At 54.0% G+C, this 25,680-nt stretch overlaps 9 protein-coding genes across 9 annotated transcripts; 6 read left to right on the top strand and 3 right to left on the bottom strand.

The window, feature by feature from the left end:
• Positions 1 to 5,217: 5,217 nt before the first annotated feature.
• Positions 5,218 to 7,029, top strand: B0T26DRAFT_383088 (uncharacterized protein). Its single transcript, XM_060434708.1, has 2 exons — positions 5,218 to 6,641; positions 6,872 to 7,029. Exons 1-2 carry the CDS (start codon positions 5,444 to 5,446, stop codon positions 6,874 to 6,876), a joined length of 1,203 nt encoding a protein of 400 aa, XP_060295329.1. The 5' UTR covers positions 5,218 to 5,443; the 3' UTR covers positions 6,877 to 7,029.
• Positions 7,030 to 10,398: 3,369 nt separating this feature from the next.
• Positions 10,399 to 12,020, bottom strand: B0T26DRAFT_783819 (uncharacterized protein; the record flags this gene model as incomplete). The annotated part of the gene is made up of 2 exons (XM_060446753.1): positions 10,988 to 12,020; positions 10,399 to 10,789 (listed from the first exon to the last, which is right to left on the bottom strand). Exons 1-2 carry the CDS (start codon positions 11,710 to 11,712, stop codon positions 10,399 to 10,401), a joined length of 1,116 nt encoding a protein of 371 aa, XP_060295328.1. The 5' UTR covers positions 11,713 to 12,020.
• A 239-nt stretch (positions 12,021 to 12,259) lies between these two features.
• Positions 12,260 to 13,445, bottom strand: B0T26DRAFT_742465 (uncharacterized protein; the record flags this gene model as incomplete). The annotated part of the gene is made up of 3 exons (XM_060444119.1): positions 12,260 to 12,662; positions 12,719 to 12,895; positions 12,967 to 13,445. 3 exons carry the CDS (start codon positions 13,443 to 13,445, stop codon positions 12,260 to 12,262), a joined length of 1,059 nt encoding a protein of 352 aa, XP_060295327.1.
• A 300-nt stretch (positions 13,446 to 13,745) lies between these two features.
• On the top strand, positions 13,746 to 15,245 carry B0T26DRAFT_719241 (carbonic anhydrase). Its single transcript, XM_060442409.1, has one exon. The coding sequence runs from the start codon at positions 13,833 to 13,835 to the stop codon at positions 14,796 to 14,798; it is 966 nt and encodes a 321-aa protein (XP_060295326.1). The 5' UTR covers positions 13,746 to 13,832; the 3' UTR covers positions 14,799 to 15,245.
• A 234-nt stretch (positions 15,246 to 15,479) lies between these two features.
• On the bottom strand, positions 15,480 to 17,341 carry B0T26DRAFT_649861 (uncharacterized protein; the record flags this gene model as incomplete). The annotated part of the gene is made up of 4 exons (XM_060438131.1): positions 15,480 to 16,277; positions 16,343 to 16,759; positions 16,807 to 17,024; positions 17,230 to 17,341. 4 exons carry the CDS (start codon positions 17,339 to 17,341, stop codon positions 15,480 to 15,482), a joined length of 1,545 nt encoding a protein of 514 aa, XP_060295325.1.
• A 509-nt stretch (positions 17,342 to 17,850) lies between these two features.
• On the top strand, positions 17,851 to 19,345 carry B0T26DRAFT_649588 (methionine aminopeptidase 1; the record flags this gene model as incomplete). The annotated part of the gene is made up of 4 exons (XM_060438104.1): positions 17,851 to 17,994; positions 18,094 to 18,495; positions 18,556 to 19,102; positions 19,161 to 19,345. The coding sequence occupies 4 exons, from the start codon at positions 17,851 to 17,853 to the stop codon at positions 19,343 to 19,345; spliced, it is 1,278 nt and encodes a 425-aa protein (XP_060295324.1).
• Positions 19,346 to 20,406: 1,061 nt separating this feature from the next.
• On the top strand, positions 20,407 to 21,159 carry B0T26DRAFT_742461 (cornichon; the record flags this gene model as incomplete). The annotated part of the gene is made up of 4 exons (XM_060444118.1): positions 20,407 to 20,507; positions 20,662 to 20,817; positions 20,924 to 20,990; positions 21,067 to 21,159. 4 exons carry the CDS (start codon positions 20,407 to 20,409, stop codon positions 21,157 to 21,159), a joined length of 417 nt encoding a protein of 138 aa, XP_060295323.1.
• Positions 21,160 to 21,992: 833 nt separating this feature from the next.
• B0T26DRAFT_742460 (WD40-repeat-containing domain protein) lies at positions 21,993 to 23,674 on the top strand (the record flags this gene model as incomplete). The annotated part of the gene is made up of 2 exons (XM_060444117.1): positions 21,993 to 23,224; positions 23,296 to 23,674. The coding sequence occupies 2 exons, from the start codon at positions 21,993 to 21,995 to the stop codon at positions 23,672 to 23,674; spliced, it is 1,611 nt and encodes a 536-aa protein (XP_060295322.1).
• A 606-nt stretch (positions 23,675 to 24,280) lies between these two features.
• B0T26DRAFT_650218 (uncharacterized protein) lies at positions 24,281 to 25,423 on the top strand (the record flags this gene model as incomplete). Its single annotated transcript, XM_060438164.1, has 3 exons — positions 24,281 to 24,554; positions 24,703 to 24,731; positions 24,920 to 25,423. 3 exons carry the CDS (start codon positions 24,281 to 24,283, stop codon positions 25,421 to 25,423), a joined length of 807 nt encoding a protein of 268 aa, XP_060295321.1.
• Between the last annotated feature and the right edge of the window lie 257 nt (positions 25,424 to 25,680).

Genomic DNA, 25,680 nt, shown 5'->3' with positions numbered 1-25,680 from the left:
GATTTCTCCCGGCAAGCCATCCCATCTTTGCTTTTTGCAGGGTAAGATGGAAGACATGATGGTAGACCGGGAGTAGTGATGTTTTCGGTAATCGAGCAATGCAAGAATACACGGCCGTTGAGAGAAAGCTGCAGACTGTCCAAGAGCTGTGTTTTCGGACGTACTTAGGCTTATTGACGGGTTTGACAAGTAAAAGTGAGAAAGTGGTTAGCAGAATCAGCTTAGCGGACGGGGTGAGCGCTGGGGATTATATATCTACCTACGTGGTCGAATTCAAGCTTTCTGTGTACAAGGCTCGCTTGAGTCACTGCTCAAGGATTTCCCAAGCCGCTCAGATGCTCAAGATGCAGCCCAGAAACCGCCATAATGAAGTTTTTTAGGCTTATCGCTGGGATGGGCGAAGTTTATCGGCGCTACCGGCGTCGAAACACAGGCAAAGCTTGTGGCTAGCCCCGGCGATTGGCTCTTTGGATGGTTATCTGTCAGAAGCACTGTCAAAGATGTGGTCAAATTATTCAAGGAAGAAAAAGGTTGTCGATTGATCTGTAGGTTGTGGCCAGATGCCCTTCTATTTATGGACTTTCCAGTCCTCAACAATAGGTTAGTAATGCTCGGCTTCTTGACCGGAACATTGGACTGATGATTCAATGGATGAAACTTCAATGCAGGGTCCTTTGTGTACGGTTGTTGACTTTGCATATTTATCCACCTTCGAGATGTCTTCAACCGACCCTGCTAAACCCACTGTATCCTTCGCTAGGTCCCCTGTACCAAGCCACGTAGTATCTAGATCATAGTCCCAACATGACAACCGCAGGAAAATTTGCAGCGCGCAACGCCGTCAGGCCGGGGCAAGAGCCAAAAAAATCGGCATTGAAGATGACGAAAATTCTTCAAGATTCTTCGAAAAAAAGCAAAAATTTCCTAATTAGGAAGTCGGTCGCATTCGATGACAAATCGTTCAGAAATGCAGTCTTCGTCAAATGTGTTCAAATTGTTCAGGCTGATTAAGAATGACATAAAATCTATGCCTGGAAGTAGTCAAATTGCCCACCAAACTGGCCCTGCGTTGGCCGTGTTGCCTGAGAGCTCGGGAGAACGGTGTGTAGGCTGTTTATCGCGTAATGAACGTTCTGTTGAACCCCGTACTGCCCATGTGCCTGTTGTTGATGTGTTAGAAAGGGCGGCAGTAATTGTGAGGGCATCGCGGGCCTGAACTGCGGTGCCTGCGGGGGCCGGGCATACGAAATGCCGAATTGTGATGCTGCCTGCGTGCCATATTGTGATGCCGCCTGCATGCCGTGTTGTCCAGGTGTGACTGTCAGAGCCAGGCCTGCTCCAATCGCAGCTGTAAGTGGCCACTGCGGTTGACTCGTTCGTGCCATCGCTAGACGGGAGCCGTTGCGACTGCCTTCGATCCCCCCGGCCAATCTCCATAACATCTCACAATATCGATCGGCTTTTGCTAAAATTCAACACATTCTCGCCCTTGCTCACGATGGCATTGCCCGCGTGAATGAGAATGAGCGGCTGCAGCTTTGCCTCGACAAAGCCATGGCCGACGCTAAGCTCGGGCTGCTGGTCGCCCTGACCCGCTACCTCCTCGACGACGTTCGCCGCCAGGAGTACCTCGGCGTATTCCCGTTCCGGCTCCCTGCGGCCAGATTCGAACGTTCCAAAGAGCTCCCGTGTGCCGTCTGTGGACTTGGATATCTACCCTAGGTCGGTCCGCATGCACATGCCAGCGCACACAAGATCGGCGTCTCTGCCAACGATAAGAGTGGGCTCTTCGACCGAGAAAGAACAGGCCTTAATATAGACCTAGGACAGGCCCTCTAGAAGGTTCTAGAGGTCCACAGACTACGTAAGTGGCCCTGTATTCGACAGTCTTCTAGCTCAGCTTAAAGCGGCAACTGCTCAGCTCCGAAGGCGGAAATAGAAATTCTCCTTGTCGGTTTTGGGGTCATGCAATGGCCGTTTCACCACCCTAAAATCGGCGACCACCCATGCTCATAGTCACGTGACTCTTCGTCACCTTTGATCAGTCCAGATCAGCCCCGGCTCAGTTTCGGCCAATGTCTGCCCATTAAACAGCACAGCCTTCCAAGGAGGTGCAGTTTGCCGAAGGGCCCAAAACTGGTCCCGTGAAAGCAAAGGGCCCAGAATTAGGACATTCACACCCGCAATAGCTACCACCTAGAACTTCATGGACAATTCGTCCAGCTGTTACAGCCTGCACCCGAAGGAGGCTAAGACAGGTCGCCGGGTTAAGTCACAACGAGGGGTTGCGAGGCAACGCCGTGGGGATTGGTAATCGTGGGCTGGTGTTGTACGCAAGAGCTCTCAACGGGGGTCTGTCAACTGTCACTGTAGGCCGTTGTCACCATAGTACACAAAGGAACTTGGTATAGTAGGACACAATGAACAATGACGTTACTTGCGTGAGGAACCAGAATCCTCACGCTGCTATCGTGGCTACGATGATGGTATCTATACTGGGCTATCTGATGCGTAGTGTCCTGGACCCGAACTCTTTTCCGTCCGGGTCCTCGACCGGAACTGGGCCGTTCTTTCGTCGGGTCCATCCTCATTGGTCGTGGCCGGACCCGAGGTCCTATCCCTCCGGGCCCTCATAATTAGTCTGCTGTTAAACCAGAAGGTTTTCCCTCCCGGGTCCCTCATGATTGGTTGGGCCGGGCCCCGCACTGCCCCTCCTGGTCCGTGCTTCCTCCCTGAGGTCATGGCTTGGGTTGTGACAAAAGCGTAGTATCTTATATGATGTGGCCCAGATTCTGGCGAGCTGACTCGTATGGAACTCCGAAGACATGAATGGGCCGTGGGCGTTGTTAGTTTATGTCACGGCCGGCTTGGAATGAGGGCGGAACTCCTCTATTGGGCGCTATAGACGAAGATTCTAAACTAAAGGGAAAAGGGAAAAGAAGCTCAAAAGCCTCCCCTCGCGAGATTCTTCCAGGGCGTCTCAAGGTGGGGCTCTGGCTGGTCGGGTGGATCCACCCAACTGGCGTCTGATTAGTCAGAGCGTCTGGGAGGCCTGGAGGACCAGGCCCTCACAGTTTACGGCATTACCATTACAACGACTCCTGCGGTGCCCATGTTTTAGGCCTGGCATATACTGGTACATGTTGTGGGATAGTATATGACATCCTCGTCTAATCCCTGGGACAGTACGTAATATCCTGGCACCAAAACTAGGATAGTATTTAATAGCTAGTATATTATATAACATAGTACATAATGTACTAGCCTAGAGCATACTAATTGTCGGCCATGCTTTTTACATCGCAGGAAGTTTAGTGGCAGCGATTTCTCAACGAGAGGGTGGCAAGTACGTGGCGAGTTGGTGACTTTGAGTTGTGGTGGTCTTGAACAAGTTGTGTTGATGATTATGGTGATGAACTAACTTCTAAGGGTGCAGATGGTAGCCATCTAAATACCCTGCAAGTATTAGCTATCTCCCTTTGATCACACTGGGCCGGTCAATCCCGCAAGCCATGGGCCTGCGGATCCGTACACCTGGTGCAACCGAGGTCGTCACGACCGGGTCTCGTAGCCAGATAGTGATCTGGCCACATGCTGTATCACGTACTGTATCACATGACCTCTTGGAATATCCAACACATAATTACCAATAAATACTCTTCAAGTCTAAATATTTTATCTATCCTATAAACTTCACTCCTAGGCGGCACCTCCACGCCGATTTCGTGATCGAGGCTACTGGCTTGGAGCTGGATTTGCCCCGCATCCAATCCCCATTAATACAGTCTCTCCTATCGTCGAGCCTAGTTGAGAAGCACCCTTTTGGAGGGCTCTCAGGGGGCCAGCATACGCTCGAGTCATCTATAACAGCACGTTGTTTTGCACCAAAGTTACCTTCAGAAATTTCCATGTGTGTACGTGACTTAGAGCTGCCCTCATCTAGGGTAAGCCACGGATGAGCCTAGCACGCACAGCAAAGGTAGCACAATTTTAGTACCTCGACCAAAGTTGCCATCCGGAGATTCCGGTGCATTCCCATAGTGCAGCCACGTCAGCGGTAGCTTTGGTCGCTAAATAGGATTCTGTTGGCATAACTTGGATTTATCCGATTTAAGTTAGTGAAGTTAATTGCGAAAAGGGACGCACAGGATAAAGATCCACTTCTTCCTTTCTGTTGGAATTTGTCAAGCAGAAGGGCCTCGAAGGTTCTAGATAGAGACTTCGCCACCCACTTCGCCACCACAATAGTAGTATAAGAACGGGCTTTCTGGCACTGCCAGAAAGCTAGAGAGAAGAACAGACATCTACAATCCATCACTTGAACCACCAGTTTTCGGCGTGCAGCCACGCCCTGTTGAGTCCAGTACCGGTACCCTGGTGAATCCAACACTTTCTTCAACCTTAAATTACACTAAATGGATAAGTTTTGGTCTGCACCACCCACTGCGGCCTTATTCCATCTACCGTAACAGAATAACACGTAGGAGCGGAGCCACTTATATGCTCCGGTCGGAAATCCGGTCCGTCGTAGAACGCAAATAGTAGCAAATATTTATCCAAGGAAAAGTCCCGCGTGGGCTTACCTACCTAATCCACCTATAACCACCTTGCTAAATACATATATAAACTGGAATAACAAAAGCTTAACTCATCCATCTACATTGGCTTTAAATCATTTCCCGAGAATAGATACTCGGGGAGCAGTTTTGACTCGCTTAGAGAAACCGCCGAACTCTATGTCGAGGGCCCACAGATATCACTGGGAATGGAAGCGGGGCATATCTGGGTAGACACCTGGCGCACCCCGCGCACCATTCGTTCCTTCCTGTGCATCGTGACTACCTTCATAAGGGAAAGAGCGTGACGTGATGGCCGGGCTAGTGCTGACGTGGCGAGTCTCGCCAAACCCAGAGTGCGAAATTTGCGTCTGTCCATCCACCCAACCCCAGACTTGTGCTGGCGAATACCTGTCACCAGTCCCCAGCTTCATACCTCGGCCCGAAGCATGGACGCCACCGTGACACTAACGTATACACCGCCCCGCGAGCACAGACGGGTTAAATCTTTAAATGCTCCCCCCCCATTCCCTCCCGATCACGCACAGGCGGAACAACAGCGAGCCCCCTCCGATCGCATCCACCATGTCACCAGCCGACGAACTGAAAGACGAGCTCGACGGCGAGCACGTATACTTCGGCGGCCCCTACGATGCCCGGCCCCGGCCGGCATTTCGTTCGTTGGGCCTAACGGTAGCGTGCTGATTGGGAATGCCGAGCTGGGAGCATTTGAGACGGCTCGAAACTACCTCCACTACAAGTTCGGCGTTACCGTCGTCCATGTTTCCGGACGTTGACTTGTGCTCGGATGTGAGCCAACGGTTCCCAGCTACAGGATTCCCGGCACGGCAGGTGGTTTCCTGGCGATCTGGAGGCCAGCTAGCGACATGTCCTTCAATCCGTTCATCGAAAGAGCCGGCGGGAAGTACATTGACGTAGAAGAGGAGGACGAAGTGAATATCGACGGGGCCATCATCGCGGCGTTTGAACAGTACGCCATTCCAACAAAGGATGCCATCGTCGGCCTCGCTAGCGTCTTCCCCGACTGCGACGCCATAACATTCGTCATCGACACGATTATTATCGAGTACCCCGCAACAGACGAACAGTCTTTTCGGAGGCGGTTACAAACCCTACCCGACTACATCCCCGGGGCGCCATTCCACATACGGTACCACAACGGGCCGCTTCCTAACAAATCACAGCGACGACGCCTCCGCTGTCCACAACCTGAGCTGGACGAGGAGGACGAGAATAGAGTAGAGGACGATACCGACTACGTCGCGCGGGACGGGAGGTTCTACCCAGGGAGCATGATCTCATCCACTGCCCGTGACGGCACTACGTACACGTCAGTAACAGCCGGCGTCTTGGTCTTCAAGGGTGACGAAAAGAGGCTTACCTGTTCTTGGCACAACTGGGAGAAACACGAGGACCAGTACCCAGGACTGCTCGGCGCCGATGACGATGAGGCACGCCGAGTATTTACGGTACTCCAGGGTGAACCCGGATCCAAGGTCGGCCACGTGGTGCGGCGCGTCGCGAGCACCGAAATTGCCCTGGCGAAGCTCGACGAGGAGATTGTCTTCGAAAACACGTTCATGGACATCCGAGCGTCTGCCAAAAGACTCGTGCACAGTGACTCAGTCCATGTCGGCGACGAGTACGTCGTCGACGGCTTCCCGATCGGCAAGCGGATACTTCCCGGCCTAGGTGCGCGGTTTGAGTTAAAAAGGGGCCCTATTCATCCAACCCTCGTCCCGCCAAATAACGACCAATCGAGCCTGCCACCCCCGGGGACATATGTCGCTGTGGTGCAAGGTGTGTGTGCGGCGACCGACGAGCTCGACACCAATCAGCCAATCATACACGGTAGGACGTGTGGAGCGGTGTTGGTACGAACCCGCGACGCGAGTAACCCCAGCCTCAACAGGACGCAGATGCTGGCACGTGGGGAAATATGTGGGTTTTTCTACTACGTCAATCTAACGCCGAAGCACGCCAGCGAGGCGTTGTACTGTCTCGCGTACACCGAAGTCTTCGACCTGTTGATCGACGAGGGTTGGCGGACTGTGCCTCTTCTAGGTGAGCAGGTCTATGAGAACGTGCGGAAGTATCTACCGGGTGGGCCTGTGGACCCCCCGAGTACGCCGGCACCCAGCACTCCGCGTCGTGCGGGTCTAGTCCCCGGAGTGGGGCAAGAAGAGGAAGAACGCAGCCCCAACACTCGTGGCGCCTCCCCCCAATCCGAACGCAGCGCGCAGGGCTGGCGTACCCACCTACTTGAAACCCAATCTCAACTAGAGTCATTTTAGCTTGACCTACATCGTGTGCGACGAGAACGGGTCGGCCGCGAACGACCAATTCCTCCGGCTCACCGACGGCCTCACCATGGCGCAGGCCCATTCAGACGCCATCAAGCACTTGGACAAGCACGAGTCGCGCCGGGTGACACAATACAACAACGAGTTGGGTGTCTGTTGGGGTCGCTCGCGTCTCCTAACGCACGTGCGTACCTGTGGTTTTGCGAACAACCAGGGTCTGGAGGTGCCCCAGGGGGCCGCCCGAAGATGAACGCGGGTGAAATCCTCATTAAAACCGGGCAGCTCGTTAAGCTTGAGACGTGCTACAGCCGTATACAGAACATCATAGGGCTCGTACACGACTCGGCTGCTATTGCTACAGCGTCACGGGGGGTAAGATACGCGGACCACCGGGAGAAGTATCCGTATGGGCGAGGGCGGATGTCTTTGTTGTTTTGAAATGGGCATGGCGGCAGTGGGCATTGGTTGGGAGGCAGGGAGTCTAGTCGTTGCGGCATGTAAATTCGACCACACGAAGTCAAACGGGACGCGTTACGGTGATCACCCTCGGCACCGATGACGGAACCCTAAGGACCCCACCCTAATTTTAGATTTTGATAATTGACATCCCTCCTAGGGGATTAGCCTTTGGACTGTGGACATGATCGTCAATTCTGTGACAGGAAGCCAAGCCAGGATCTGAAGGCTGTGTCTATGGTCTGAGTGCGACGTTGTGAAGTAACGACTGCGTACGCGACCGACGCGACGGGACGCCTCCTATAGACTTATGGGTGTACGGTGTGTGTGACATGCATGTTTACTGCGTTAAGAAGAACGCGAAACACGTAAAACGCGCTTCGTAAGGGAATGTAAAGAAAAATCAAAACAAAAAAAATCAGAGAAGTAGATACCTAAAGATTCAAACACCGACCCTACAAGAAAGGGAATCGCTCCTACAGGAAGGCCGGTAAACTCTCGCCAGCTTAACTACTACGCCAGTTGCCCTTTGTAGTAGTCCCACTTCTCTAATAGGGAGGGGAAGCGTTGACCCGGATATAATAATGGCAGGCTCGTACGTATAATCGGATTGTTGGACGGATAGATGGGAGGTAAAAAAGAGGAGGGTAATATTTGGTTACGACTAAGGGTGTTACATGCCTGGCTATATTAACAACCAGCGCCGCCCCCTAAGTACGGCTAACGACAATTTGAGCTCCGACAAATGATTAAGGTCTCTAAACGTGATAATACACAACATTTTGTATCGTTGGCGTGTAAGTTAGGTGGGGTAGTAAGCGAACGCCACTGATCCAGAACATTCTAGATAAGCGAGGAACACAACCAACCCTCTTATATAAAAAGCCCATAACTCAACCAATTCTTTTCCAATTCTCTTCATCTTCAATTCGTTTTATTCTTCTCTTGACAATGGTTTCATATACAGAAGAAGACCTCCGCAAGGCTTGCGAGGAAGCCGTCAGAACACATCGATTACGCAAAGTCGCGCGAAAATGGAACGTTCCACCCTCCACCCTTTATGGCCGTCTACATGGCTCCCTACCTCGAAATGTTGCTCATCAAGATGAGCAAAGGCTTACACAGACCCAAGAGGATCGTTTAGTCGAATGGATTCTTCTTCAACAAGATTTAGGATTGCCCCCTACACATGCACAGATCAGGGAGCTTGCACGCCGTATTCTAGCTGAAAGGGGGGACTCCTTACCACTTGGAAAGGGGTGGTGCCGTGCCTTTCTTAACCGCAATCGAATTTTGAAGACTCAGAGGGCCAAGAGAGTCGATTCGGTCCGCGTCAACTGCGCTACAGAGTCAACAATTCGACCTTGGTTCAACCATTTCCAAACACCAGCTATCAAGGCGATTAAGCCAGAGAATCGCTGGAACAAGGACGAATCTGGTATTATGGAAGGCAGAGGAACCAACGGCCTTGTCATTGAAAGCCGTGCCTTTAAGGCGCTTCAAAAAAAACAGCCTGGAACCCGCACTTGGACCACTTTTGTCGAATGCATCTCAGCAGCTGGCCGTTGCCTTCCTCCTTTGGTTATTTTTAAGGGGAAAAGCGTTCAACAACAATGGTTTCCTTTGGATATGAAGCCATTTCAGGATTGGTTCTTTACAGCAACTGAGAAAGGATGGACTACCGATGAGACAAGCCTCAAATGGTTAAAAAATGTGTTCATTCCTCTCACCAAGCCAGCAAACTCCTCTGAGAAACGACTCCTTATTATTGATGGCCATGGCAGCCACACAACTGCCGATTATATGTGGGAGGCATTCACAAACAATATTCACATTATTTATCTGCCTCCCCATACTTCCCATGTCCTCCAACCCCTAGATTTGGCCATATTTGGCCCCCTAAAACGACTTTATCGCAGACGGCTTGAGGACCTTCTTGCTAACGCCTTTGACGACTCTTCTGTAGCCGGAAAACGTGCGTTTCTGGAATGCTACCAGATTTCACGCACAGAGGCAATTACTAAGAGTAATGCTAAGTCAGGATGGGAGGCATCAGGCCTTTGGCCCTTGAATGTCAACAAACCGCTAAGAAGCCCACTCCTCCTCAAGAATTCTAATACTTCACGCCCCTTAAGAACTACTATAGTTACCCCAGAGGTTCGCACACTCCGTATGCCAATCCTGGAGGATTATGGAGACGATCGGGTGCAGTGGAGGACTCCTAGAAAGGCACGTGATTACGTTGAGCAGGCAAAGAAGTTCGCACGCATCATCAAAGCAATGCCAGCGGATAAGCTCTTCCTCAGAAAGATTGGTAAGGCTTTGGATGAACAGGCCTTTGAACTAGCTATTAGGAAGCGAAAGATTGAAGGTCTAGAACACACTCTCGAATCAATAAGAGCCAGAAAGAAGAAGAAGGTTGAAGAAGATCCAAATACCACCTTTGCGAATATTCAGACTATTCGTGAGGCCCAGAGAGCTGTAGGGCGTGCAGCAGAGGTTTTAGAAGATGCGGAAGAAGCGGATGATTCAGAGGATATCAAAGATTGTATTGAAGTTTTGTAAATAAAAAGATCACCCTTTCTTTTGTTGGAGGGTTAGTTGGGACTCCTGCTTATACAGAATGTTCTAAATCAGTAGTGTTCGCTTACCCCCCCACCTAACTTATCAGGTTAGTAACCAAGTGGAGGGATAGACGCGTCAATGATGTTATCAACAGGAGAATAGTTATAGAAAGTATAAATGCGAGACTTGGAAAACATCTAGCGCTTAGGTAAGTAATACGAATACAAGACTATGAGTTTTGAAAGTGGGATATATTTTGGTTATCTTTATGTATGGGACTAGTTCTTACCCTCGGCTAGTTAGAGTTTAAGTAAGCTGGAGTGAAGGAAAGGGAAATTCATGGTGTTGGTTTTAGGATGGTGAACTATTTGTTTCAGGAAACATTGTGCCGATCCTGCGGCGAGGGCTGTCTTCGCACAACTGTCCAAAGCTCACTGGACAAGCAAAGCACGGCCGAGTCCTTCCAACTGGCTTCTTTTCACGGCCGGCGACAGCTCTCAGGCGAACTGGACATCGAGGGTAACAACGACGTGGTTGGGCGTGCTGATGCTCTTGTGCTTGACGTATTTCTGGTTGGGCCACGTGACCGAGTACGCGCCGAGGTTGCCAAAGGCCTCGCCGGGGTTCGCGTCGGTGCCGGCGACGACCAGGTTGATGATGCCGACGAGGATGGCGCTGATGAGGCCCCACCACGCGGCGAGCAGCCATTTCCACCACTCCATCCACCGCGACTGGTTCTGCCCCTCCTTGATCTTCTTCAGGCCGATCTTGTCGCCGCCCGTGAACTCGAACTGGTGCCAGATCTTGTCCGTCGCCTCGACCTGTATGTCCAGGAACGTGACGTCTGCCTGGACGTCGACGTCGAAGTAGAGGGCCTGAGGGCCTGCTCTGGCGTGTCGATCTCGGCGGTGAAGGAGTGGATCCACGGGTTATGGTCCATGCTGAGATTGAGGATTGAGGTCCTATTTGTTGGAAATCCGGTAGAGCTCGCTGCCGCCAATCTGGTTCAGCGTGATGTTGTTGGCCACGCCGTTGGGGCTCCTAGCCTTGCCCTTGATGCTGGAAACAACCTGGGGGAGGATGTACTGTTCGAGGAGAAGCTTGTTGGACACGAGGACCATGAAGTTCTCGTTCGGCGGCAAGAGCGGGTGGCTGAAGTAGACGCCGCCCTTGAACTTGTTGGACGTCTGCATGAGCACCAGGAGGTTGCTGCGGCCGGGGAAATCGCGGTCCTGGACGAAGGGAAAGTCGGCATAGACTGGAATCAGGGGCTGGAGCTGCTCGGCTTGCTTCTTGCCCAGCGAGAAGGTGGCAACCTTGTAGTCCTTGCCGTTGCTAATGTCCTGCCGGATGAGCAGCTCTAACATGGTCTGCATGCCGGTGAGCGACGGAATGTCGATGTTCAGGTCGATGTTGACAATGATGTCCTTGCTCTCAAGGTCGAGAATGAGGTCGTAGTTGGTCTGGTTCGCGTCCGGGTGGGGGTTAAGCTTCGCCTCCAACTGCGCGAGCTGCGTCGTCATCGTGATAACTTCCCCGTTGGGAATGGGAATCGGGGTGGTGTTCATTATGACGGTGCCGCTCATAGGCAGCAAGGCGTCCACCTGGCGACCTGAGCCGTCCTTGAACTTCACCTGGGGAGGACTAAGAGTGACGTTGGCATGAGCAGTGATAGGCGTGCCAAATATCTCGAACGGGACGTCCCGCTTGACTAGAATCAAGGGAAGCTTGGAAAGCTGCTTGTTGAGTGCGTCCTGGCTGGCGGCCGCGATCAGACCCCATCCATTGCTGGCAAAGGCGTTTTGCACCATGGGTTGGGCTTGGACGTTGGGATTTGGGATTTGGAGATGAAAATGGTAATTATAAGCTTCGGTAGATGAGTGACTGGGTTTTGATACTGTGCGTTGCGTTGTCTATTGATTAATCCACCGAAAGAGAGTCAGAGAGCCTCGAGGAGACATCTTTATACACCATCTCACTCATCCCTGCCCCTAGTTCACAGACGCTTTCACGTTCACCATACGTTTGTTGCTAGCTGCGGAGGAGACAACTCTTGCGAACCGGATGGCAAGATCGCGTTCAATGCAATATTTACAAGAGCCATGCCAACCAGTTCAGCTTGCACAGGATGCTCAGCTTGCTCGGACAAGCCTCCTTTGATCCTAAGATGGAAATCCAAACCTGCAAGTCCAATCGGAACAAGCTACGTAGCATGCGTCTGAGGTTGAAAACCTGTTCACAACCCACTAACATCAGGTGATCACACAGTCTATATTGTTCAACTCCCTCAGACAGGCCTGAGGGAACGATTTCGAAATCGCGCATAGAAAACAAGATCGTGAGGCACATGCCTCTCCATCACTGCCACCTTGCCAGTGCAGTGTCAGAGTCGGAAATATTCGTCAGGCGCACCGAATCAGACCACAGCGACGTCCTCTTCTCCATGTCCTGCGATTCCTCACTTGTCGACGCCGACGCCCTACCGTCGAGATACACACCACGCGGGTACTCTCCCAGCACCTGGGTATCGAACACGGCGCGGAGGACGTCGCCGGCCGATCTCTGTGTGAGTCTCAGTTGAGGATTTTCGGCGAAAAGGGACATGACGGTAGCAGCGAGCGGCAGCAGTGGCGGCGCAATGACACGCAACAAGAAGTTGCTACGCCGGAACAGGGACGACCCCATGCCGCCGGGGTCGACAGCCAGAGCACAGATGTTGGAGAGGGCCGGGTCATCGGCCAGGCGGGACTGGAGTTCATGCCTGTGTTATTCAGTTCAGCAGCAGGACCTGTTGGAGGCAAGACGCGGGGAGCGCACATCATCATGATCAGGCAGAGTTTACCAGCCCCGTAACGCCGGATCCCGGCGTCGGCAGTGGGGTAGTCTTTGGACGAGCTCCATGTGCCCCTGGCCAGGCTCTCTGTGTTATGGTAGAGGGACTTCCACTCGTCTCCGGCATACCACGAGAATCCAGCATTGCGCTTGTCGAGAGGGCTTTGCACGAAATGAGAGGTCAGAATATCGCGGTCTGGCGCACTAGTAGACTTGTAGAGGATGGAGCTTACTTGTGGCCATAGCTCCCTATAACAATCACCCTGCCGTGCTCCTTGTCCATGCTCTGCAGCAGTAGCAGGGTCAGCACGAAGTGGGCTAGGTAGTTGACCTGCCAGCTCATGTCGAAGCCGTCGGGCGTAAAGCACTGCTCAGCACCCTCCATGTACGCAGCGTTGAGGATGAGGGCGCGCAGCCGAGGTAGCGAGCCCTCAGCCACGCGCCTGTTGATGTCTGCGGCAGCCTGCCGGACGCTGTCGAGGCGTGAGAGGTCCAGGTCGATTACGTCGTGCTGGTGCGAGAGAGAGGCAGCGCGCGAGAGGGAGCGATGAAGGGCTGTCGCCGTCGCCGCGTTGCGCACGCCGTAAAGGCCGTGGTAGCCGGCACCCCATGCCTGGGACTCGGCAAGGCCAGCGGCGATGGCTGAGCCCAGTCCTCCGTTGGCTCCCGTAACAAGGATGCTGCCTTTGGCGCTCGTTGTCGACGTCGACATGGCTGATAATTAGAGGGCGCCGGCTAGATTAGACTCTGACTAGTAGACTCTAGATGAATGCGATTGTGGGGTCGAACTAATGAGGAGCGGGATGAGTGAAGCGAAGTTGCAGATTGCTACCTGAATAAATCCAGGAAGGCAAGGTGCTACTAGTGTGTACAAGAACAGAACAGACAGCAGTGCCTGCGGGCTAATCCGATGATGGCAAGCGAAGCCTTGATAAGCGTCCAGGGTTAGGGTCGCTTCCGACTGCCGGAAGACACGGTCCGCCATTATTTACCTCTCCACCTCCTCTCCACAAGCTCGACGCTTAGCGAGACCGGACCGGGCCTGCAGCATGCGCTGAAATCTTTGACATCACTCCAGGCAAGGGAAAGAGCAGCCACCATGCTTAGTTCACGTGTCGGGCGCTCTTTCCTACATTCGGGCAGGGAGAGAGCGGGACTGCTAATTTCCTCGCGCACCGCACTCACTCTGGACACAAACTCGACCTGCAGCATTCCCCGTGGCAACTTCCTCGCGTCGAAAACCACAACAAGCTTGTCATTTCAATCTCCATCTCCATCTCGGCGCCAAGCAAGCTCGGACTCCAGCTCGCACTCATCTCCACCGCCTCCCCCCTCAGACAACGACAGTAGCAGCAGCACCAGCACCAGCGGGCGTATCCGCAATTGGCGCGGCATGGCGCAGGAGGACATCTCGCGCTACCTGCGACAGACGCACGACCGCGTCTTCGAGCACAACCGTTCGTGGGCGGCCGAGCAGGCGCGCAAGGACCCGGACTTCTTCTCCAAGATCTCGGCCGGGCAGAACCCCGAGTACCTGTGGATCGGGTGCAGCGACTCGCGCATCCCGGCGGAGCAGATCACGGGCTTGGAGCCGGGCGATGCCTTTGTGCACCGCAACATCGCCAACCTGGTGTGCAACACGGACCTCAACGCCATGAGCGTCATCACGTACGCCGTGCAGCACCTGCAGGTTAAGCACATCGTCGTGTGCGGCCACTACGGCTGCGGCGGCGTCAAGGCCGCCATGACCGCCACCGACATGGGCCTGCTCAACCCGTGGCTGCGCAACATCCGCGACGTCTACCGCCTGTACGAGCGCGAGCTCGACGCCATCCCCGACGAGGCCGCGCGCTACGACCGCCTCGTCGAGCTCAACGTCATCGAGCAATGCCGCAACGTCATCAAGACGGCCGCCGTCCAGCAGTCGTACGCAAAGAACCACTTCCCCATCGTCCACGGCTGGGTCTTTGGCCTCAACGACGGCCTGCTCAAGGACCTCGAGATCGACTTCCCCCAGATCCTGCGCGACATTCAGAAGATCTACAACCTCACTGACAGCAAGTAGACTTTTGGTCTCCAGCGGCGCTAGGCTGATGGGTGATTCCTCTGGCCTGTATAGTTTTGGTATCTACTTCTGTGCTGGGGAACTGTTTTGTCCAACGACAGAGATCGGCTTTCACTCGGCATCTTCCAGGTTATCGGGGCTAGATTGGATAGAGTAAGTAGACTATTTCTAGACATGAATTTTGAGAATGACATTATTCTCATATTATACACGACTATTCTCCGTATACGTGATGAAATCCATCACATGCATAATTAGAGACGGCGATTTTGAGTCTTGGTCGATAATCCCAAATCCAATAGTGTGATAACAGGTTTCTCGCCACGGATAAGCTTTCTGTATCGTGGAAGGCAGACAAGCCTAGTATATCTGCTGGAAATTATTACGCAGTGCCCCCTTCGTTAAGGCTCGCCTACTAGCTCCTTCGACTGGATAGTCGAATCATCCAATAAACGTTATAGGGGCAAACGGTTCAGGAACGGGGCCCGATAATGAGTTTTCCAAGTCAAATATAATCGGTAGTTCATTCTATGCGAGCAGCGCTCTTCTAAACAGCGTTCTTCTAATCATGCACATCACCAAGTAAATCACCGGCGGCCTGCCCAATCTATCCACACCTATAGTCACATCAGGAAAAAAAGAACGAATCCTCCTAGGTCCTAACTAATACCCAACATGCTGTTAGTACTTGTGCAAAATAAACCCCGCCAGCGAGCTCATGAACTGCCCGAGCCGCGCGCCGACGTCGGCGGCGCGCCTGTACCGCAGCGCGAAGAACACGCCACCGGCAATCAGCGGCATGCCGAGGGCGCCGACGAGGCCGCGCAGCAGCACCCTGCCCTGGTGCTCGCTCTTGGCGACGACGTCCGAGTAGCACTCGTTGCCGAACGAGACGCGCGAGTACTTTGTCTGCCAGCCCAGGCGGGGCACGTAGACGGACAGCGACTCCTCGAGGAACTTGCGCAGCCGGTAGGCGGGCGAGAGCACCGACGCGCGCATCTCGGTGTAGTTCTGCAGCGCTAGGTCGTTGATGGCGTGCGCGTCCGGCACGCGCACCGCCGAGTACTCGGCGAGGGCTAGCGCGCGCTGCGATGCGGCCGCGTCGGCGGGCAGAACGCCCGCCTCGATCGCCGCCGCCGTGCCGTTCTCGCGCGAGTGCTTGTCCAGGATCCCAAATAGAATGCGCACGTCCTCGAGCCCGGCGTTCATGCCCTGCCCGTAGAAGGGCACCATGGCGTGCGCGGCGTCGCCGAGGACCACGACAGACGATGAGTGGTGGTAGGGCTTGCACTTGACGCTAATGAGCGGGAGGTGCGGGTTTTGGCGGAAGGATGCTACAAGCTCTTCGGGCAGGATGAGAGATGTGACTCCGGGAAAGTACTTGTCGAAAAACTCTGGGATTTGAGTCCCCGCTGCGTCGGCTTCAAGCTCCTCAAAGCGGGCGACCGGTGCAAACAGCGTACATGTAAAGGAGCCGTCCTTTGAAAAAGGTCAGCCATTTGCGACGTTGCAAACTCCTGGCTGTCTCACGGGGGCAAGCTTACCTCGCTAGGAATGGCGATAAACATGAAATCACGGCCCGGCCAGATGTGGAGATGGTTTGGTGATATCTTGAACTTGGAAGTTGAACCAGGCTGAGACTCCTTTCTCGGCTGGATCTGAAACTCGCACCACAGAGTATCGATGTACTCTTGCTGGTAGTCCATCCGTGCATACTTCATCATGTGGTATCGAACGGCGGAATGGGCGCCATCAGCACCAATCATCATGTCAAATTGGACTTCGATTTCTTTGGGCCGCTGCTCTCGAGTCTCCGTGTCGCGGACTTCAAACCAGGCTTTGTTCCTCTGGAAGTCGGCTCCCGTCAGCTTATGGTTGAAGAAGAAGGTCACGTTCGGCATGTCTTCTAGAATGTCAAGTATACGCTTATTAAGGCCGCCACGGTCGATGGCAAGAATTGACTGCACAGTCAGCGCCAGCTTTTGAAGCGGGGGAAGTGGTGATTTACCCTTCCGTGGACATCGTAGTCTTGAGCCTGCTCGTAAAGCTCGCCGTTTGGAAGCTTGCCATGAATCATGCGACCCCGCATGGGGATGGTGACGGCCATGACATGGTCGATAAGTCTCGGCTGGCCGGCATGGCGCATAGCATTGAGACCGCGTTCTGAGAGAGCGAGGTTGATAGATCTGGTGAAGTTGAGTGGCGTGGTCGACGGGTCGCGAAGATCTGGCCCACGTCAGTCAGTCACTGAGCTCTGAAGTGAGGGAATAACCGAAACAGAGTGCATTTGTGTCACCTCCAAGAGTGAAACAACCAGGGGTCTCCGTTTGTATAGGACAAAAGTATCAAAGCTGATGGAAAAAAACAATGGAATTGGAGGAATGCCAAGACTAGAGATGGAAGATAAAAAAACTAGTGACTTGAAACTCACCACTTCGAAGCTCGTATATTTCAACTGCATGGCCGCGGTTTGCTGCGTACAATGCCGCCAATGAACCCACCGGGCCAGCGCCGACAACAACAACTTTCTGTGTTGAGCCCATGTCAATCCAGCAACTACTGTTGGACAGAGGTGGAAGAATCGCGTTGCTTGGTGGATGTTTTCTGGCTGTTTCAGTGGTCCAGAGCAACAACCAACTGGTCAGCTCACTATCGCGGCGGGCTTACCGGCAATTATCAGATCCCAATTGGCTTTGCGGGGGTCTGACGGCGGGCTCAATTAGGTAAGCAAGCCCATGGCCCACTGTCCCTCCCGCATGCGACTTTCCGCTTTTTGGGGGCCTGGTGCAAGCATCCCACCACTGGGCGCGCCCTTTGCAGACAGGCAGTACGGAGTTGGCCCGAAAATTTCACCGCCTGCTCCAAAGCGAAGGCTACACGAATAATTCCAGATTGGCTTTATCTCTGGAAGTCGGGTTACGCTGTCATCCCGGCGCCGAAACAAGAACCGCTCCCAACTGCAACCTGACTTGATCACGGATCCAGCATCAGCGCACCCCGCCATCCTGCTCCCAACCGTGATTTCGACTTTGCGAAAGTCTAGACAGTCGCCATGGCCGTAGAACCGCCCACAAAAAGGAAATGCCTTGGCGCTGATTGCGACAACGATGCCGGCTCCCTCCAGTGCCCCAAGTGCTTGAGCCTGGATATCAAGGACAGCTTCTTCTGCTCTCAAGACTGCTTCAAGAGGAATTGGGTGCGTTGGGACTCCGTACCGCCAAGCGCCTTGCCCCTCCAGGCTCTGCGCCTGGCTTCGTTACCGGCCCCCGCGATCCCTTGCTAAACGGAGTTGTAGAGCACGCACAAGTCTTTACACAAGCAAGAAAACAGTATTTTGAACCGAGTCTTCCCTCCCAGAGTGGTATCTAAACCTGATCCAGATACCGGTTTCTACAACCCCTTCCCGACGTTCAACTACACCGGCCCCCTTCGCCCCGTCTACCCGCTCTCTCCCAGACGAGACGTGCCCAAGTCGATACCCTATCCCGACTACGCCGATGACGGTATACCGAAATATGGCAGGTCTATGGGCCGACCCAACAAGATCGAGCTCCTGGACGCCAAAGCCCAAAATGCCATGCGCAAGGTTTGTCGGTTGGCCAGAGAGGTTCTCGATATCGCTGCGGCGGCACTTCGGCCAGGCATCACGACAGACGAGATTGACGAGATCGTACACAATGCTTGCATCGAGCGCAATGTGAGGAGAATCTCCGTTCTTGCTCGTTAATTTGCGATTGGGCAGCTAACAACGGAGTAGTCCTACCCGTCACCCTTAAATTACAACCACTTTCCCAAGTCGGTCTGCACGTCGGTCAACGAGGTTATTTGCCACGGTATTCCAGACAAGCGGGTGTTGCTAGACGGGGATATCGTCAATCTCGACGTGACTCTGTACCACGAGGGCTATCACGGAGACCTGAACGAGACCTACTATGTAGGCGACAAGGCCAAGGCGGATCCCGACACGGTGCGCGTGACTGAGACGGCGCGCGAGTGTCTCGAGGAGGCCATCAAACTAGTGAAGCCGGGCACGCTGATCCGCGAGTTTGGCAACGTGATCGAGAAGCACGCCAAGTCCAAGGGCTGCAGTGTCATCCGTACCTATGTCGGCCACGGCATTAACAGCATCTTCCACTGCCCGCCCAATATTCCCCATTACGCGAAGAACAAGGCCATCGGCGAATGCAAGCCCGGCATGACATTTACGATCGAGCCCATGATTGCCCTCGGGAAATACCGCGATGTGACATGGCCGGACAACTGGACGAGCACCACCATTGACGGAAAGAAGACTGCCCAGTTTGGTAAGATATAAAATGTTCCGCCCCTGCACAAGGCATGATAACTCACATACCTGTGCAGAACACACGCTGTTGGTTACCGAGACGGGCGTGGAGATCCTGACTGCTCGGAAGGCGGACTCGCCTGGAGGGCCTTTCGTGCTCGAGACTGAGAAACCCGAGACAGCCGTGGAGAGTCTGACTGCCAAGACTGAGAAGCTTGAGACTCTGGAAAGCTCGAATGCCGAGGCTGAGATAACAGAGTAGGAACCCTTTAAATTAGCTAGCAAGCGGTTTGCCCGGCGGAAAAAAAATAAATAAAAAGAGAACAAAAATATTTCCAAGACTAGCGCTTTAAGCATAGTGTTTCGGCGCAAGTGCAATGTTTTGGGCTCGCGAGGCCCAGAAATATCGGTCATGTTAACAGAGCTTGAACCTTGCGCGAAGTAAGACAGGCAGGCACACAACCAGAACAAATTACACCGTGGCGGAAACCATCCAGTTAAACGAACTGGTGGCGTACGTACACCACTATCAACCGAGATACGTACCGAACAATGGCTATTATTGTGACTGTTTGGAAAAGCCGTCCGCCTTTGCCTAGCATGTCTTTGAACTTATTGGTGAGGTTGTTAATTCCCCCCATTCCAGTCCCAGTACATTGCTGAGAGCCGGAGATTGTGGGTGTCACTGGTGAAAAATACACTTCGGGTATTTTGGGCATTTACATGAATATCGAGAAATATCAGATGTTCAAGTTTGACAGCGTAGTACGTATCAAACAAACGCTTTGTCTCGATCGGCCTTGGCCTGTAAAAGCGCGTCATCTCTTATCGGGCTCCAAGCCTTCGAGGAGGCTCGACGTAACCCCACACCCGCCCCTCCTGGTTGGCGTGCTGCTCGAGGCAGCAGAAGCTTGGGCCACCACAAAAACCAGCGGCAGGGCATCATTTGGAGCCAACCTAATCGCCCCGACCTCCACGCCCCCAACCTCAGGAACCTATCCACATACTTCCACCACGTGTGACAAAGCCTCACTTCCCTTTTTAGGCCTCTCTCCAGCCACGTATACTCGAAGCGCCAGACACCATCGTTTTTTCCGCGCCCATATCTATCTTTGGCTGTGCGACGCTCGAGACCGAACCGACGGGATCAATCACGCTAGGACCTGCCGAGCCCTTGTCTTGGCAAACCGCTCGCAAACCGCACATCGCGCATTTCACGCCGCTTCCGAGACCCTCGACCAAGCTCCTCCTTCGCACGCCGATTCGAGCCTGCAAGAGCCGGCAAACCCCCACACCAGCTGCACCCTCTCCCAAACCGCCATCATGTCGGGCGAAGCGTGGTTATACCTCTTTGCCGTGCTGATAAACGCCGTCAACCTATTTCTCCAAGTCTTCTTCACCATCATGTATAGCGATTTGGAATGGTACGGCTTCCCCGCCCTAGCTTGCGCGCATCCGAGTCGTCGAGCATCTTTCCTGTTCAACCGACGGGGAGCTCGACTTGGACACTTGCCAGCGCGTTTGCCCCGAGCGCAATCATGGGTGGAATGCTGACTGTCGTCCGTGTGTGCCGTGTAGCGACTACATCAACCCGATTGACCTCTGCAACCGCCTCAACACCTACATCATCCCCGAAGTCGCCGTCCACGGATTCATTACCTTCCTGTTCCTCATCAACGGATACTGGGTACCTTTGATCCTCAACCTGCCGCTCCTTGGGTGGAACGTCAAGAAGTGAGTTCAACTCTTTCCCGGAGCCTCTCTCAAGTTTCCCGGAGCCTCTCTCAAGGCTCCCGTGCCTGGGTAGCCGGGAGGATAATATGCTGACACTCTGGGCTAGAATCGTCGACAACACGCACCTTCTGGACGCGACCGAGATCTTCCGGAAGCTCAACGTACACAAGAAGGTAAGGGATGGAAGATACTGTAAAGCTCATGGCTTCTCCGAAGACAACGCTAACCACCTGGCTTTCTTCTCTGTAGGAATCATTCACTAAGCTGGGTTTCCATCTTGTCCTCTTCTTCTTCTACCTTTACAGCATGATCGTCGCCCTGATCAAGGACGAGGCTCACTAGAGTCCCCCCAACTGGCCACTGCGTGCAGCCGGACCCGTTATCGTGCGCAGGCCCTCTGGAAGAACCCCTCTCGTATATATGGGACGGCGTTGAAGCGCGCGCGCGCGTGCATGAATGCTCGGGCATCAGATAGAAACTACGCGGCGGTCACTTTGGATCGCAAACGGCCCGCCAAGGATACGAAGAACACGGTGGGTTAATTCGCGGGGCGATGGATGGGCTGGCTTTGTAATGATTTGGGTGGGAAGATGACAGCGTGGCCTTGTTTTCAGCTCAAGAAGTCAAGATAAGTAAGGACGGAAGGGTGAGGAAGCAAAGGCGTGTAAACTTGCGAGACATTTCTTGGGCGGCGGGGGCTCTGTGTTTGCGTGTTGGGGAGGGGATCGTGGAGATGGGAGGGGAAGAGAGAGAATGGGCCTTATATCTCGAACTGTCTGTCACACGGGTTTGCTTGTTAGAGAATACCTATCTCCCATCGGTTGGTTATCTTAGCTCGAGCATTTTCTTGAACTATATTTCCCTTTCTTCTGAACCCCGTTGCTTGTGTTTTGTACTGTCTCGTTACCGGCTTTCCTTTGTTTTCCAGGCGGGCCGGTGGCATCAGATGGAAGTACAGGGTTCAGCTTGTATTTGGTGCCCCAAGAGCGGAAAGCTTGTTTGTGGCCGTTGCAGCTTATCACTTCGGCAGTGGCGCCATGGTGGCACTGACAGAGTTGTAGTCCGTGCGCCACTTTACAGTTTTGCCAAGCTTTATTCCGGAGCAAGAACGCGCCCCGCGACGGCCTAGCTTCTGCAACTTTCAACATCGAATTTGGTCGCGCACAACAAGAACCATGGATCAATTCGGCGAGTACCCTCCAAACCTCACCGTCAAGGACGCTCTTGTCGTCCGTCAAGAGGCGACCGTAGACCATGCAGTTGTTCCGTACACAGGCGACGACCTCAGCCGCCCTCGCCTCGGCCCCGCGAATCCCTTCAAGGACGAAAACGACAAGAGCCTTGGAAAGCGCAAAAATGTTTTGACGGGCCAGGCAAACGAGGTCTTTATCAGCGAGCACACCTTCCGCAGTAAGCACCGTGCCGTCGAGCGCGCCGGCGGCCCCGAGCGCGAGTACATTTCGCCCGCCCAGGCCAAAGAGCAAGCTGCTAAGCGTCGCGCCACGCGCGAGAGCAAGGGGAGGGCCACAATTGCCGACGGCGACGGCTCGTATGTCGGACCCTGGGCCAAATACAAGAAGCCAGAGTATGAGCAGGTTGAGGTCGATCTGGACGAGTTAGGCAGCGACGAGGAATACGAAATTGTAGACGAGGATGACGAGGATGTTGTGCCGAGCGGCACTGTAGTGCAGGCTCCGGCCGGATCCCTGGCGCGCAGAATAGAGGTCGAAGAGCAGGGCGAGGAGACTACGACTTTCCACGGCGCGAGCGAGTACGACTACCAGGGCCGTACGTACATGCATGTGCCGCGGGACCTGGACATTTCGCTGCAGAAGGAGGCCGGCAGCATCACCAATTACATCCCCAAGAAGCTCATGCACACCTGGCGCCACCACACGAAGGCCGTCACGTCGCTGCGACTTTTCCCACGCTCGAGCCACCTTGGCCTGTCGGCCTGCGCCGACGGCACGATCAAGATCTGGGACGTGTACCGCTCGCGCGAGCTGCTGCGCACCTACTCTGGTCACTCCAAGGCAGTCACGGATCTCTCGTTCAACAACAACGGCACGCGGTTCCTGTCGGGTTCCTTTGACCGCCGCATCAAGCTGTGGGACACGGAGACGGGCCAGTGCGTCAATCGGTTCAACCCAAACAAGACGCCCCACGTCATCCGCTTCAACCCGTCTGCTGAGAACGGCCACGAGTTCTTGGCTGGCCTCTCGGACAATCGCATCCTTCAGTACGACACCCGCGCCGGCAATGAAACTGTGCAGGAGTACGACCATCACCTAGGTGCTATCAACACCCTTGAGTTCGTCGACGAGAACCGTCGTTTTATGTCAACCTCTGATGATCGCTCCCTGCGCGTCTGGGAATATGGGATTCCTGTGGAGATTAAGACCATTAGGCAGGTTTTCCCCCCTCAATCCCTGCCCCCACCCCTATTTTTACTACCCATGCTTACTCTGCACCGATTAGCGAACCTGACATGTTCGCCCTGACAAACTCGACCCAGCACCCGAGCGGTAAGTATGTGCTGTTCCAGTGCAGCGACAATTCCATCGTGGCCTACTCAGCGGCGTCGGACAAGTTCCGACAGAACCGTAAGAAGTCGTGGCGCGGCCACAACACGGCCGGTACCGCCATCGGCCTCACGTGCAGCCCCGACGGCCAGTTCGTCGTGTCGGGCGACACGGCCGGCTACGTCTGCTTCTGGGACTTCAAGACGTGCAAGATGTACCACAAGATTCAGGCCGACAGCGCCGGCGGATCGGTGAACTGCGTCGTGTGGTCCGAGCAGGAGACCAGCAAGGTGTTTACGGCGGGCGCCAAGGGGGACATTCGCATGTGGGACTAAAAAGAAAGCGCAAAGGCAAACGCCATGATACCAATGAATATATGATACCCGTGGATAATACGATGCCAGTGAAACCAGTGAATAATGAGGTAGGGCTGACATTCTCTAATAGGCCTGTAATGTCGTGTACGGGGCCTTTGGATTTCTCCAACAGGGCTTTGGACTTCTCTATTATAGGCCTTGACGCCTGAAGCACGCCGTCTTCTTGTGTCGGGACGGACTTGGCATCGGCCGATCCGAAGATCCACAGTCGGTTCCAGAGCGATCGGCATGATGTAATGAGACAAGCCCGTGACCGGCGTTGCCGACTGACTAATGGGCATGGCCGGTGGCGGGGTCAACCTTTGCCCGCAATGCAATTAGTGGACTCGCCGTCTCGTTCTGTTTTTCTCTTATGACTAGTCTGCGAGGCGGGACATGAAAGTGAAACCCAAGACCTACGTTCAGTCCAAAAAAGAAAAGGATATAAACCCCGCCTCCTCCTCCTCCCCACTCTTTTCCAAAAAAGGTTCCTTCCACCTAGCGCCACAACCGCAACCCCTATCCTATCCACGGACGTAATAATTACCAAAGACAATAACAACAACAACAACAACAACAACAGAAATGGCCACATCAGCAGCAGCTCACCACGTCCTAGTCCTCGGCGGCCACGGCAAGATCGCCCAGCTGCTGACCCCGCTGCTGCTGCAGCGCGGCTGGGCCGTGACGAGCGTGATCCGCAGCAGCGAGCAGGTGGCGGCCATTGAGAAGCTTGGGGACTCTCGTAAAGGACGCCTCAGCGTGCTGGTGCGCAGCATCGAGGACGTCAAGAGCGAGGCGCAGGCGCGGGCTGTTCTTGAAGAGGCTGGTCGGCCGGATTATGTTGTCTGGAGCGCGGGTATGTTTGCCCCTTTCTTCGTTGGCGGGGCTGTCTCGCTGCACTGTTCGGACTGTGTTGTGTTGTGTTGTGTTGTGTTGTGGTGGCTTCGAGATTATGCTTGCCATACAAACAATCATTGCTAACGTCTCATATTGTGGATAACTAGGTGCGGCCGGCAAAGGTGGTCCAGAAAGGGTATGTTGTCCATTTGGCTTTGCCCTCCCTGCATTCATCCATTGATTCCAGACATCCTCCCAAATTCCTTCCTCTTTAATCACAAACCCAGATTTCATCCCTATATAAAACCAACACCTCCATGATTCATCCCCTATTAATCAGCTGCAATGCCCTGACACAAGTATATCTACTAACACAACACCCAGACCTTCGCCATCGACCGCGACGCCGCCGTGCACTTCATCCGCGCCTCCGCAGCGCCATCCTCCGGCGTAACCCGCTTCCTGCTGGTCTCGTACAACTGCTCGCGGCGCACGAAACCGGCATGGTGGGACGGCGCGTCCTGGACCGCCGCGCAGGAGATCAACTCCAGAGCGCTGAAAACGTACTACGCGGCCAAAGTTGTCGCAGACGAGGCGCTGTACGCGGCGTCCAAGGGGCGTACCGATGGCGGGTTCGTGGGGATCGATCTGCGGCCGGGCACTTTGAGCGACGAGCCGGCTTGGGGGGTAGAGCTGGGGAAGACGAAAGGGTCCGCTGGCAAAGTTAGCCGGGCGAGCGTGGCGCGCGTGGCGGATCAGCTGCTGGCTGCGGACGGGGTGAAGAACTCGTGGATTGACATGCTCGACGGCGATGAGGAGATTTCTGCGGCTGCGAAGCGTGTTGTTGAGGAGGGCGTGAATGCCGCTGAGGGCGAATCCGTGTTTTGATTCATGAATCATGTGGTATTATTGACGGCATCGACAGTTCGACACAGGAATAGCATCACAGCCCAGACAACACTGGACCAATGCAAGAATTATGGAATTGGCCTGAAGCACGCCTATTCTAGACTAAAGTGTCTGTTTTATTTTGTTTACTCAAGGAGGGACTTCCACGTTTATATCCAACTAACGTGAAATTGCTTATGCCTAATTCTACGCACACACTAGCATGAACACAGTTAAGTACTGCCGCTGTACAGCAG

This window comes from Lasiosphaeria miniovina, assembly GCF_030549165.1.
Source record: "Lasiosphaeria miniovina strain SMH2392-1A chromosome Unknown B0T26scaffold_5, whole genome shotgun sequence".
In the NCBI taxonomy this organism is placed as follows: Eukaryota; Fungi; Ascomycota; class Sordariomycetes; order Sordariales; family Lasiosphaeriaceae; genus Lasiosphaeria; species Lasiosphaeria miniovina.
The sequence above is the reverse complement of the archived record's forward strand: the minus strand, read 5'-3'. Positions and strand labels throughout refer to the sequence as shown.

Excerpts from the sequence above, each read along its gene's own strand:
- B0T26DRAFT_719241 (XM_060442409.1), top strand. The coding sequence starts at position 13,833 with ATGCTTAGTTCACGTGTCGGGCGCTCTTTCCTACATTCGGGCAGGGAG.
- B0T26DRAFT_383088 (XM_060434708.1), top strand. The coding sequence starts at position 5,444 with ATGTCCTTCAATCCGTTCATCGAAAGAGCCGGCGGGAAGTACATTGAC.